Source organism: Ambystoma mexicanum, chromosome 3q, assembly GCF_040938575.1.
Source record: "Ambystoma mexicanum isolate Mex_15411 chromosome 3q, UKY_AmexF1_1, whole genome shotgun sequence".
Classification (NCBI taxonomy): domain Eukaryota; kingdom Metazoa; phylum Chordata; class Amphibia; order Caudata; family Ambystomatidae; genus Ambystoma; species Ambystoma mexicanum.
Window position 1 is genome coordinate 794,642,545 of NC_090926.1, and position 13,752 is coordinate 794,656,296.

General features: G+C 48.5%; 1 protein-coding gene across 6 annotated transcripts in view; it reads right to left on the reverse strand.

The window, feature by feature from the left end:
• The window catches only part of RAB37 (RAB37, member RAS oncogene family), a 545,872-nt gene that overhangs the window by 35,613 nt on the left and 496,507 nt on the right, over window positions 1-13,752 (reverse strand). For all 6 annotated transcript variants that reach the window (XM_069654871.1, XM_069654868.1, XM_069654870.1 and 3 more), the window contains one exon: window positions 758-814. In XM_069654871.1, coding sequence (XP_069510972.1) covers window positions 758-814 — 57 coding nt within the window. The remainder of the gene's footprint in view (window positions 1-757; window positions 815-13,752) is intronic.

Sequence of the window (13,752 nt, forward strand, 5' to 3'; positions counted from 1 at the left end):
TCGTCTGGAGGAGCTGGATTTTGTGGTCCATACTGGGCTTTCTATTTCTAATGTAGTCAGGCCCTGAGTTGATCATCTGTTTCCACCTATCATCGACCTGATCATTTATACAGAGCCCAGCTGACAAACAGTTGTGCCCTTGCATAATCCCAGTGGGGAAGCTGGAGACCATGAAGGGCGACACCCTCATATTGACGGACAGAACATGATCATCTTCCACAATGCATCTGATGCAAACACAACCATGTCTGCTTACAAACCAGCATGAGAATTGAGAGCAATTACAGAAGGGACAAGAGCAGATGACATTACAGGATTAATACTCGTTATTCGTGAAACACCCACCAGTAAGATCGTGTGTCTTGTCATCCCTCGGTCTTCCCTCCCTTGTCTTGTCACGCCCTGAAAGACTTGTGTACAGGTGTGTTATAAATGACTTATCATATCATAGCAAATGTTATGTTGAAGGTTCTTATACCACGCTCTGTTGCCACCTGCGTGGTTTCTTGGCGTGACAGGTGACCCTCAATCACCCGCACTCCAATACATATCTGAAAGGAAGACTTTGTGCAAGTGTTTGTGGGTAGGCATTTTAGCTGACTGGACTGAAGTTAGTGCGTGGATGGTGTTTCACCAGCTCACTGCCTATGCACAATCACTCATCGATTGGGGAGAAAGTTACAGTGTGACTGTTGCTGGTTCCATTGGACTAGACCCAATAAGGCTGGCCAATAAAGATGAAGACATGCAATCGCACCTTGGCCAAGTTCTCGCCATCTTCCGGGCGGATAATCCTCTCGTGGTTCATGTCACACTGAAATCGGATCCAAAAAGAGAGAGTTAGCACAAGCGAGGATTAGCTAATCCAGCACGTGGACGAAAAGTACTGCATCTCATTCAACAACAATTAATGAGGAGTCATTCAGCCTGCCCCCTACAGAAAATAACATTCACTGCGGGCCATAATGACTGGATGAAAGCTGGTCTGCAACCTTGCTGGGTCTACATGGTTGTAGCCTAGTAGTCACTGAAAGAAGTCTATCTGGGGACGAAACATTTAAATACAGTCCTGTACTATCCTGATTATTCAGCAAACAAGTAAAGCACATGACTCACGGAGACTGAATCGCACATAGCGCTTCAGTCTGTAAGAGTTCCATTTAAGGGGGCGGCTTGACCTCCAGCTAGAACTTTCTTGGAATGAAAACAGGAGAACAAATAAGTCATCCACTTCTCAGTAATTATGGATACCCAGGAACCACCATGAGCCCCCCATAATCCTTACTCCAACCAGTTCTGTATTTCAGGGAACCATGTCATGCACCGTGTAGTGTGGAAAATGATCCCGAAATGGCTATGGACCATCTGGGAGCTCGATGGATGTCTAAGGGGAAATGTGCACCATCACGCTGCTATAACTTGCCTGAAGGACCTGATAGGCCATCACAGGATCGCCCACATCAGCATCCATATGGGAGCCCCTGAACTACTACTGTACTGTATGTGTGGTCCCATTCATCCCAGTATGATCTTGATGTGGTACATTTATCAACCGGTAAGCGACCCCCTGCAGAGGAACCCATTTTTTGTTTTGTATAATGACTCCTTTTCTGAGACTAAGCGCAGTGGAGGCCTTGCTGCATGCCTGAAGTACTCTAATGAGGACGCACTCTTTGGGCCAACCCTCAAAACAGTATATTTTGACCAAATGCAGAGCATTATCTTTGACTTGACCCCAATCACTGGCAGCAAGACCAGGTGCACCAATATATTCCATGTGTGTCAACACGCCGCTCCAATCATCAACAGAGGCAATCACATATTCTACATTCTAATTGTGTGACTGAACTTTTACGGGCAAATGCTAATGAAATTCTGCTTAAAAATGTACCTTTCCAGGTAGATATTTAACATTGAAATGGTATTTTTGTAGTTTAAAAACAAAACTCAAAGTGTTCCACAAATGTCTATTCCCCCTGCCGGGGACAGGAAATTAACTAGTGGTTTATGATCCATATGTAGAGTGAAACAGGCATATGCTACGGGTGTCATTAGGAGTTTTTTGCGGTCTGGAAAAAGGGGCCAGTAACAACGTGTAACGCACCTTTCCGGACCGGCAAACTCCAAGCCTGCCCTTAGGGGCTGTGATCTACCAGCAGGCCTGACCTGCCTGTAGTTCAGGCCCTTATAAACAGACAATTGCCACAATCACTGGTGCTATGAGTTTCCATGGGAATGGGGATTTCCTGCTGTCTCCGCCACCCGTAACATCCCAGTAACACTGGAATTACCGACGGGATACCTGGGGATTTGTAATGAGGCCCTATATCTTTGAAGCACATTTACATTACTTCTCTCCATTCAAATTTTTTTTTCAGGGGCGGTGAACCCCCCTTTATCATAGGGGGGTGTCATGTCAGACCATTTTTTGCGTAGTGCGCCGGAGTGCCATAAGAACTGTGCGCACATCTTGTGCAGTCCTGTAAAGTATTTCTTTCCCGGCCAAATGGGCACATTACAGCAGCTTGGGGAGTAGTATCATCTTAATAAGTGAGAGTCTCCCAGCCAGTGATAATGGAAGGGAGCACCATTGCACCATTTTGGCTTCAGCTTGTTGTGCCGCGGCTAGGTAGTTGTCTGCTAGCAATGCATCTTTGGTCAGGGACACCTGGACCCCTCGCCCACCCCCCCAAGTACTTAATCCCCTCAGGCGACCATCAAAGCTGGTACTCAGTGGCGGATTGTGGAGTGGAACTGGTGAGGGGAAAGAGCTCAGATTTAGTGTAATTTATAGTGAATCCGGAGTGTGTGCCTATGCGGGTGATGTCGCGTAGTATTGGATCAAGGCGAGTAGTGGGGTCTCTAATGAACAATAATACGTCATCCGCATAGAGTGAAATGATTTTAGGAGCATCTCTCAGCCGTATCCCTTTGCGTGAGTGGCGTGTCCTGACATGATCCACCATTGGTTCTATTGTTAAGGCGAAAAGGATCGGGGGGAACGGGCAGCCCTGTCGGGTGCCTCTGAAAAGTGGGATCAGGCCAGACGTCCGGGAGTTGACTCGAACTCTGGCTACTGGAGAGGTGTATAGTAATTTAATATATCTGTTCATCTTAGGTCCAATGCCCATAGTTTCCAATACCAACCACATGTACTTCCAGGACACTATATCGAACGCCTTCTGGCCATCAAGTGCGACTGCCACTGCATTAGCACCTTGGTCCATCCGCGAAATGACATTAAATAGCCTTCTGATATTATGGGACGTGGATCTTCCAGGTACGAAGCCTGATTGATCATCATGGACCATATATGTCATGACTGGGAGGAAGCGGTTAGCGATTACTTTAGCGAAAATTTTGGTGCCTAGATTCATTAGCGAGAGGGGTCTGTATGACCTGCACTCATCGCTGGGTTTGCCAGGTTTCAGTAATACCGTAATGGCGGCCTCGTGTAGTGTTGGGGGAAGGGTCTTTAGCCGGAGTGACTCAGCAACATGCTCTTGATACAATTCTGCCGTAAACCCGTCGGGGCCCGGCGCCTTGCCCTTAGGGAGACTGGATATGGCCTCAGCAATTTCGTCTAGTAGGATTGAGGAGTCCAGTTGGTCTCTGGTTGTGGGGAGACACAGGTCATGGGAATTTGCTCAAGGTGGTCTCTCATATGGGATTCACTGTGTTCGGGGGGTTGGGAGTATAGTTCCGTGTAGAAGTCTGAAGACGTCTAATATCTGCTGGTCAGACCATAGTACTGCACCCCAGCTATCCTTGACACAGGTGATCTGAGTTTGGCCACACTCTCCCCTTGTTTTAGCAGGCAGTGTTTTGCCAGGTCTATCGCCCTCCCCATATTTCCTGGAGGCTTGTGGACAGCTAAAGTATTGGACTTCCCTTGTGGCATGTTCATTAAATAATTGGAGTTCTTCGCTAATCTGAGAGTGGACAGCAGGGTCAACTGACGTCGGGTGCGCCCGCTCTAGTTCGTGCAGTCTGGCTTCGGAGCGGCCGAGGGCCGCTCTTATAGTTTTGAGGACTCCCGCCTCCCTAGAAATGGCCATTCCCCTGATAAAGGCCTTGAAGGCATCCCATCGGACTCCCATGGTGGTGGATTGGGGTGTGTTATGTTCAAAGTAGGACTGGATGTCAGCAAGGATGTCTGCCTTGAATACGATATCCTGCAAGGCGGCCAACTTAAATCGCCATGTGTTGATGGTATGTGCAAGGGCTCCCAGATCCAGGGTTAGCAAGATTGGGGCATGGTCCGACAGGGCGCAAGCAAGTATTCATGTGTCCACCACTCTACCCAGCATTCCGCTTGACAGTAGGAACATGTCTATTCTGGAGGAACTATCATGAACTGAGGAGTAGTAAGTGTATTCTCGTGTTTGTGGGTGCAATGTCCTCCATACATCTCGAATGTCGAGCGTTGTGCTGTGAGCTAGCATTTTACGTGATGCACCAGACAGTGGTCTAGGAGCTGTGCCAGTTCTGTCCAAAGCAGTGCCTAATATGAAATTCATATCCCCTGCCCAGATAATCTGTACACCCGCATAGCCCAGTAGTATGGATGCCACCAGATCGATAAAGTCGGGCGAATCTATATTAGGACGGTAAGTGTTCACCAGGCGATACTCCCTATTAGCTATTGCGCAGTGCACTATGATATATCTACCCTCCGGGTCAACATAGCTCCTGTGTAGTACAAACTTGAGAGACTTCTGAATCATTGTCAGGATCCCCCTGGCCCGCGTGGAGTATGAAGTGGAATACCTATTGGGGTTCCAGGATGGTGCCATACACTTAGTAAGAGGGCCCGCAGAGTGCGTTTCCTGCAGGAATAATATTTTGCATCCATGTCGGTTAGCATGGGCCATGATTTTACGGGCCTTAGTATAATTACTCAAGGCCTGAATGTTTCAGGACATTACTGTAGTAGGCATTCTAGGGGTCTAGGGTACATCCCAGCACTGTCGCTGTAGAACATGTTTGCAGCGGGATCCACCACCCTGCGTGCGCCCCGATGTTGTGTGGTCTGCCAATCTGCCTCTGCCATTTCTAATAACATTTCTTAACCCAGGACCAGCCCCCGCCCGCACCACCCCTTCCTGGTAGGTAGTGTATCCAATCTCCCCCCTCCCTACAGAACCAAAATTCCCCATGAAACAGGGGTCAGCGATGGAGTCCCAACGTGGGCCCGACTTGCTAGTGGCCCAACCGGGGCCAATACCCAACAATAATTTAACAAACATAAACATTGCAATCGCAGTGGGGTGCGCTGTTGCCGTGTGGTGGACCTTGAGCAAACGCGGATAACAAAGTATCAAGTGGTACATGAAACAATAGAATGCATAGTAATCACATTATCCCACACCAGCAGGTTTGGTCAGAAAGCAGAACGCCTGCATCATGAATGGTGAATACCCAGGGGTATGGGAGCAATTGGGTAAGCACAAGATCAAATGTGGGCGAGTGAGAGCAGATAAGCAGGGACTGGCAAGAGATCGCTGATGGCCTCAAGTGGGACACTTGCCAGGTGTGGTTGTTTTGAGTGACAAAAGTGTATGCGTAGTTAAGTCAGTAAAATGTTGTTACCATCAGCACATTGGTGAATAAGCAATAATGACTAGGCTACATCATTTCTGGGTAACTGGGGCTCAGTCATTGGCCACGGGGTCTTCATTCACATTGTGGAGTGGTATCTGAGACCCTATATATTTCACAGCTTCCTCCGGGACAGTGAAAAAGTACAGTTTTTCCCTGAAGGTAATCTTGAGCCGGGCCGGGAAAATGATTGCATAGGGGATGTTGCGCTTTTGTAGCAATTACTTAAGTCCTAAGAACTGACGTCTCTCCTGTTGTACCCCAACAGAGAAGTCAGGGAATATACAGATGGTATGTGAGTCAAGGCGGAGGTCCCCTTTCTCGCGGGACAGGCAGAGGATAAGGTCCCTATCTCTGTAATTGAGGATCCTGGCGATGATAGGCCTGGGGAAATCTCCCGGCTTAGGGCGCGGTGATAGGGCCCGGTGAGCTTGTTCGACCGTGAAGTATGGGGACAGAACGGGATCACCCAGTAGGTCTTTAAGTAGGTTCTCGACAGCCAATTCCATGCGCCCTTTGAGGGCGTTTTCAGGGACCCTTACACTGCGAAGGTTGTTCCTGCACAAGGGGGACTCGAGATCATCCCACTTCGCCTTCACCGTTTTCATATCCTGGGTCAGAGTAGCCACTGTGTCTTGCAACGTGTGTAGTCTGTCCTCATTTGCCCCAATTCGATTTTTGGCCTCATTGATTCTTGTCCCCCGCCTGATCAACCCGTGACTTGAGAGATGCAATATTGGCATTGATATTGTCCAGTTTCTCGTGAAAAGAAGCAAAATTCTTGGCCATAGATTCTATCATTGCGGTAAGGTCGGGGGTCAGTGCACTGGAGGGAGTCTCGGGTTCAGGGTCCTCCTGGGCGGAAGTCGCAAGTTCGGAGTCCGCTCGCGGGGTGGCTTTCGCAAATTTGCCCATGGCACCCACCTTATTGGCCCCTCTGTATCTGTTAGACATTGCAAGTGTGGTTGGGGGGGCCCAAGCGGCTCAGGCCTGGGGCAGTGTAGAGCGCAGCACCAAGTTTAATGCCCAATGAAGAAACCAGGAGTAGGCGGCAGCCCAGCAGTTGCATTCAGGGTCACTTGATGGTGAAGTTGCAATGGGGATTCAATGGGGTCGGTTGCACTGGGAATTCAATGGGGTCAGTTGACCATGTAGCCCTCAGTTTTGAGGATGTCAGAGCAATAAAGGGTTGCGTTATCAAGCGGCCAGAGCGATGGAGGGTGCAATAGAAGATGTGAGGCGCCTGTCGGATCAGCACTGTGGTGTTGGAGAAATTATGTTGTTGTGAGCCCCTTTGCGGGCGAATTAGAGCGTAAATGACATCCGCAGCCCCACCGCCACTGTCAAACCCCACTAGTCGAGGGATCCTGGGGTCGGATACAGCAGGGCCGTAGGCAGGGGGGCCAGTATGGTACCCACCAGATCAATGGGCAGTGGCCAAGGTGGTACGTGTGATCAGGCAGTCCTGAGGAGGAGTGAAAAGTCTTGGTGGGGGGCCACCGCCCCACAAACAAAGTTAAGCCGGAGTTGTTGGGGCCCAGGTATCAGATATGCTGGGGGTCGTAGCTCAGGCCAAGCGGGGGGGGCGCTTGCAGGGGGGAGTCACCCACTTGAGTGTCGTTATGTAGAAGAAATCAGCCTTGCTCCCCCCAACTCCTCACCTGCCCCCCGCGAGTACGGACCTCAGCCCGCGGGGTATGCTGCCAAATCCTCTGGGCATATGTGTGCAGCACCCGAGGCCCCAGTGTGGCTCCGGCCTGCAGCGTTCGGCAGGATTTCCACGAGAGGTTGCAGGCCGCCCCACAGGCGGTACGGCCGGGCAGCAGCACCGCAGATCTGGGAGGGGGGGCGGTCTCAAGTGTCAGGCAGATGGAGCCCAAATGCCCAGTGCAGCGCGGCAGATGGTGGAGGTGCCGCGGCACTCGGGGGAGGGGGAAGACACGTCCTCCGCCACTTGCAGGGACCAGGCGTCTGGGCATCAAGGGAAGGCAGGCAGGCAGGCACAATCCAAGCCCAGCGATGAGGAGGGGCGCAGGTTCCCGCGGAAATGGTCCACAGACAGGCCTTCGGCCGTGCCAGGGACCGCCCGTGCAAGCGGGCCACGAACTTAGATGAGGCGCAGCGGGTCTCCCAGAGCCCGATTCCAGCTGGGATTCAAACAGGGCATGCAGCGTGGGGTAGACAGTACCCTAGTTTAATGTCGAGCGATGGGTGTAGCGTGATCCGCTGATGTGGCCGGATTTGGGTCCACTCTTCATGGAGCACTGCAGCTATGCAGCCATTTTTGGGCTGCTCAACAGCGCCCCCCCATTCAAATTTGACATCTTTCCTTAGTGACTGTTGCAAGGCCTCCATTTTGTGTAAAATTTATTGTACAAAATTGGAATAACAATCTGCTATATCACCATTCTATGGGCTGGGTGCTCAGACTACGGCCTCTAGCATCTTCACCTTGGACCTGAAACCTCCACCTGAAAGGATGTGCCCAATGTATTCCACGTCAGGGACTCTGAACCTGCTGTGATCTAACATGGGCATAAGACCGCTTGCACAAAGGATTTTCAAAACATTGTCCAGAATGGTGTCATGTTGAAACTGGTAATTTCCATAAATATATATATTAGCATGGAAAGCAACAGCGCAATCAATTCCTTTAGGCAATCCAAGCATGAGACATTGGAACACTGACAGAGCAAATGCCAAGTCAAAGGTATGCATCTGAAACGGTACAGTCCATCAGGTGTTACAAACACTGCCAGCTTTCATGTAGGAGCATCTTTTTTGTGTGTGCTAGTTGTGAAAACCCTCATCAACAAGGAACATAAGTACTCTTAGATTTGGAAGAAGACAATCAGTCACTACATACTTATTGAGGCCTCTAAAGTTAATGTCTACCTTAATTTACAATCAGTTTTTCTTTTAATTACAACAGGAGAAACCCACTCTGTGCTTTCCATAGGATCATGTATAACTGTCTCAACCAGAACATCCAACATACTAGTAATTTTTAATCAAATTGGGAACCTTCCTTACTTTGTGCCGGCACTTTGTGTGGTACCGGCACACAGAACTATTCTATGGAGAAAGAAAACAAACTCTTATCTGACGGAAGAGTTTGGGTTACTTTCTGATGGTCTACGAAGCAGTTGTCTCCTCACTCAAGACAGGCTCTTTTTCACCCAGCTCTCCTTGATGAACCTAATTGACAATAGCTACACTTTCGCCACTGAATCTACTTTTGATAAGTCGGTATCGGTTTCCCTATAATGGCTATCATGCCACCACCATAACCCACCCGGGCTCATGTCTGTTTTTTTCATTTTACGATACCCTATCGCTTCTCAGAAAAGGCCCATTGATGCAATAGTTTGCTTTGAGCCAGAATCAGCCCTGACTCTTTTGGGGAATCCGTCAAACTTAACCTCACAGCATGGATCTTCATGGTCCTTGCTGACATCATCACTCTGGACCGCTAGAATAAAGTTCTGCTCGCTTTCACTGTCCCCAAAGATAACGCTCCTTCTCTCCTCAAAGTGGCAAACTTCTGCAAACTGCTCCTTTCTTCTCCATATAGATCAAGGTTTATCCAGAGCAAGGAACCTCACTAAGTGATCAGGGCTTGCACCCCTAAACCAGTGTCCTAGTTGCACATAGGAAGACCTACTTTTCCCTTTAGTTATAGTCGCTGTCAGGGACCCTGAATGTATGACCCTGACACCGCACACACTGAATCTCTCCCCTCACATTCCGTTGTCTTTATATTGGCCGTAGACATTGCTATTTGCCAGGCTATATCTACGTTATTTGGCAGATCAGGATTCACTCCAGTCCAGAGTCTACTTCCAATATTTCGTACGCATGCATCAGGATCTGGTCCTCCAATCAGGATCTGGTCCTCCAATCAGGATGTATCAGGATCTGGTGCAGTTCTTGGATTATATTTTCAAAGTCAAATGTGATTACAGGCCTTATATGATATGATATGATATGGTATTTGTAACGCGCCTATACACAAGTGTTTCAAGGCGCGACGAGGCGGGGGGGGGGAAACAAGGGAAAGACAGACAAACGATCCTACTAGGCCAGGTGTCATTCAGATCGCGCAAGTGCCGAGGTAAGGGGAAAAAGGAGAAAGTGCAAGGGGAGGAGGTGGGGGGGGAAGTGCAGTACAAGGTAAGTAGCGTAAAATAAATAATGAATAAAAAGGGCTCCTATGTAGTCATCAAGAGACATTATATGTAGACATCTTTTTCTGCTTCATTATTTCCAGCCATCAGGTGCTTTATCATAAGCACAGCTTCTGCAGCCACACAATGTTTGAGAAATGCAATTTTCTTTGTGGGGTGAAATGTAGCCCCAACCTGTGCATCAGGAGAGGCCTCAAATAGTTGTCTCCATACTTGTTGGGCAGGTGGGGACATGGAAGTGGGTGGCAGTGCCATCCCTTGTGTGGCTACAGCCTTCAGTTTGGCCTTAATATTGTATTACTTGAACCTCCATGTAATGCGTCTGCTGCCGGGACCTCGGCAGCTGCACATATAGTGGTTCGCCTCTCTCAAGCCCCCAGACTGCCACGTGTTTCAAAGGGCCTGCTTGAAGTCTCAGGGTAAATCTAGGAAGAGCGCTGCAGTAAATAACGGTGTCAGGGCCTGGGGGTGGCCTTCCCTTGCAGCCCGGGTGCGAGTTCTCTCGGGAGCTCAGGCTCACCCACCCTCAAATGGATGGCCTATAAGGAACGGGTCTGACGGTTTGCATCAGGCTACATAACCTAGGGCTCTGTAAAGGCACACATGCACTGTTTCACACACACTTCTTACATGCACAGTAAGCCCTCAAGCCTTGTTTGGATTGAATTGTGGGTTGCAGTCAGGGCTTTAAGTGGGGTAAGAAATTGAGGGGGGCCCTCATTTGGGGACGTGGCTTGTGGGGGGGCGTGGCCTAAAACGTACGGAAATCGTAAGGTATGCACACACATATATATATATATATATACATACATGTTATATATCTGTGTGCGTACCTTACTATGGTTTGTGTACTTTGCAAGCCATCTTTTCTAAACATAGAAATATGTTACATATAAAAGTAATGTAATGTAACATATTTCTATGTTTAGAAAAGATGGCTTGCAAAGTACACAAACCATAGTAAGGTACGCACACAGATATATAACATGTATATATATATATGTGTGTGCATACCTTACGGTTTGCCTACTTTTCAGGCCATTTTTTAAAAAAAACATTTCGGGTTTATAAAAGATGGCTTTGAAAGTACACAATTCAAGCCATCTTTTATAAAGCTTTGACTACGGACAAAATTGTCCGTCGGCAAAGCTTTATAAAAGATGGCTTGAATTGTGTACTTTTCAAGCCATCTTTCATAAACCTAGGAATCCCCAGGCAGTGTTGCCAACTCCTCAGTAAGAAAAGTAGCTATTGGCTGTCCAAAAAGTAGCTAGAAGTAGCTAAATGATGTCATCACCTAATTTGCATAATTGCGCAGGTGCATGATGGGTGATTGAATATCAGAGAGGCAAACATCTGTGAATTTCACTTTAAAAAATCACTCTTCTATGAATGCACCAGTATGTCTGAAAACATGTAGAATGTACTAGGTGTGACTACAGGTGGCTTAAGGTTGCCTGTCCTGGTGCATAGAGCCCCAGAGAATTCATTACTTTTCCGGATCGAGCCGTACACTGAATTATGTATTGATATTTTATCATAGTACAGTTTACTTCTGGAATAAAAAGTTTGACATTTATTTATGTTTTTCTATTTTCATTTTTGCAACACAGTTGTTCAAACATGTTTGACTACAGCCTTGTGGGTTTATTCTGACAAAATGCACCAATGTAGCTTTCTAAAATACACAACTGACCGCACACGATGGAAAGATGTTCAAATCTGTTAAATATTTTAATGCAAGTGAAAATTGAATTCACATTCTAAATTCACAGGGAAAAACCGCAGAGCCAAAAGGCAACGTTTGCCAATGGCCTGCATCAGCAGCCTGATCAGTGCAGCACTCTACGAAATGGAGGCTGACCCTGACAGGCTGCGGGATGGGGTCACGCTTTGCTGTTGCATACACTGGTGACCCCACAGCTGTCAAGTCAAGAGTTACGTCAGTTGCTAGTGAGAAATCTAGCTACTTTTTTTTCATTTGTTTGGAAACCAATAGAAAAAGGTGTAATTCCCAAACCAATGGAAGAAAGTAGCTAGATTTCTCGCTAGCCGCTTTTTTAGCGGAAAGTCGCTAGCGGGGCACACTTTCTCGCTAAATATAGCGAAAAAGTCGCCAAGTTGGCAACACTGTCCCCAGGTTCGCCGAGGGTTAAAGACGCCTCGGCGACCTGGGGAAACAAAGGGACAGTAACTGCCTCTGGTGACCCCTCGCGCGAGAGGTCACCAGAGGCAGTTACTATGACTGACGTAAGTGGCAGCCAGGCACAGCATCGCTGTGGTTGGCTGCTACTCCTGTAAGATCGCCTGACTTCATGGCAGACGCATCTCCCGTCGCGGCTGCCGCCAATGTTGCGTGCGGTGGGAACGGGGGCCCTGGCAGGGCCCCGGCTCAGCCCCACTTTTTGGCCCCGGCCCACTTAAAGCACTGGTTGCAGCTCCCCACATCAACTCAGCCAGCTCTCGTCTGGCACTCATGGCATGCAAGAAGTCCTGGCTTCCAACATGGCAGCCCCCAGCCAGCTTCCAGGTCCTTGGTCAAAACCTTGAGGACACTTGACGGCAAATTAAAATATGGGTCTCTGGAAGAGTGATAAAATTCACCCACAATTTTAAGGGGCAACCAACTAGTTGCCCAAGGTAGCCCTCTTCAGACCAAAGTTCACCTGAAACTTAGCCCTGGTCGGCCTTTCAGAAGGCATATGCATTTAACGCCTTCCTGACCTCCATGTTTTGGGGCTGCAGCTGCCGACTGAAAATGAGATGCTAGCACAGGTGGAGGTCCCAAAGAACATTTGCAGTACGACAACGGGAGGCAACCCTTTGTGTGTGGACGGGGCGGCCTCTCACTGGGAACGTGGTTGCCAATTGAGCCACACGGTTTTGTGGTTCTTTTTGATTTTTGAAAGAGCTGCGACAGCTAGACCTCTTTCTAAGTGTCCCCCATAAGCAGCTGCAGTCGATCAGAACTCCAATGGGAACAGTACCTTGCCCTTCCTTGCCGATGCTCCAAGAGTGAAGATGATCAGATTCTGCTCGATACAATGTGCACAAAGTATTTTAGGAGGCAGGATTTCAGTTTTCTGGTTATTGCATCCATTGGGGTTTCTTCCAAATCGAGCCACTGTGGGAAAACTGTTGTGGGTTTGAGGTCCCCATGCACACAGACAACACAGAGCAGTGACTCGCACTGATGAATGTATTATCAAAACAGTGAATGTCAACCATTTTTCAACCATGTGCTTCATTCTCTTTCTCCTCATTTCATGCCAATTGAACTCACAAAGATCTGCAAAGCTCTTCCTATTTTGCAGAATTTTCTCGTCTTAAGCTCATTGGATATCTGCACATCCGCACGAAGGCGTGTGAGAAAATGGAAGGTCTTATTTCACAAGCGGTCCGAAATATCAGACAAAAAAAAAACAGAATAGGAATTGACCAATGTACCTTTTGAACCATCCTTCCTGCGCCTGCAGATGACTCCTCTGTGCCTGCTGATGTGCTCGACACCTATCCGGGGTGTGCTGGTGTGCTTGCCTCTTGGTGTGCTCGATGCCTTTCTGCCTGCTGGTCTGCTTGACTCTTCTGTGCCGGCTGTAGTGATTGACCCTTCTCTGCCTGCTGGTGTGCTCGTCTCCTCTCTGCCTGCTGGTCTGCTTGACTCTTCTATGCCGGCTGTAGTGCGTGACCCCTCTCTGCCTGCTGGTGTGCTTGCCTTCTCTCTGCCCACTGGTGTGCTTGATTCCTCTCTGGCATCTGGTGCGCTTGACTCCTGGTGTGCTCAATGCAGCTCTGCTTGCCTCCTGGTGTGCTTAACTCCTATTTGCCTTCTGGTATGCTTGACTGTTCTCTGCCAGCTGGTGTGCTCGAATCCTCTCTGACTGCTTGTGAACTTTCCTCTTGGTGTGCTTCATTGCTCTTTGCCTGCTGGTATGCTTGACTTCTCTCTGCCTGCTGGTGTGCT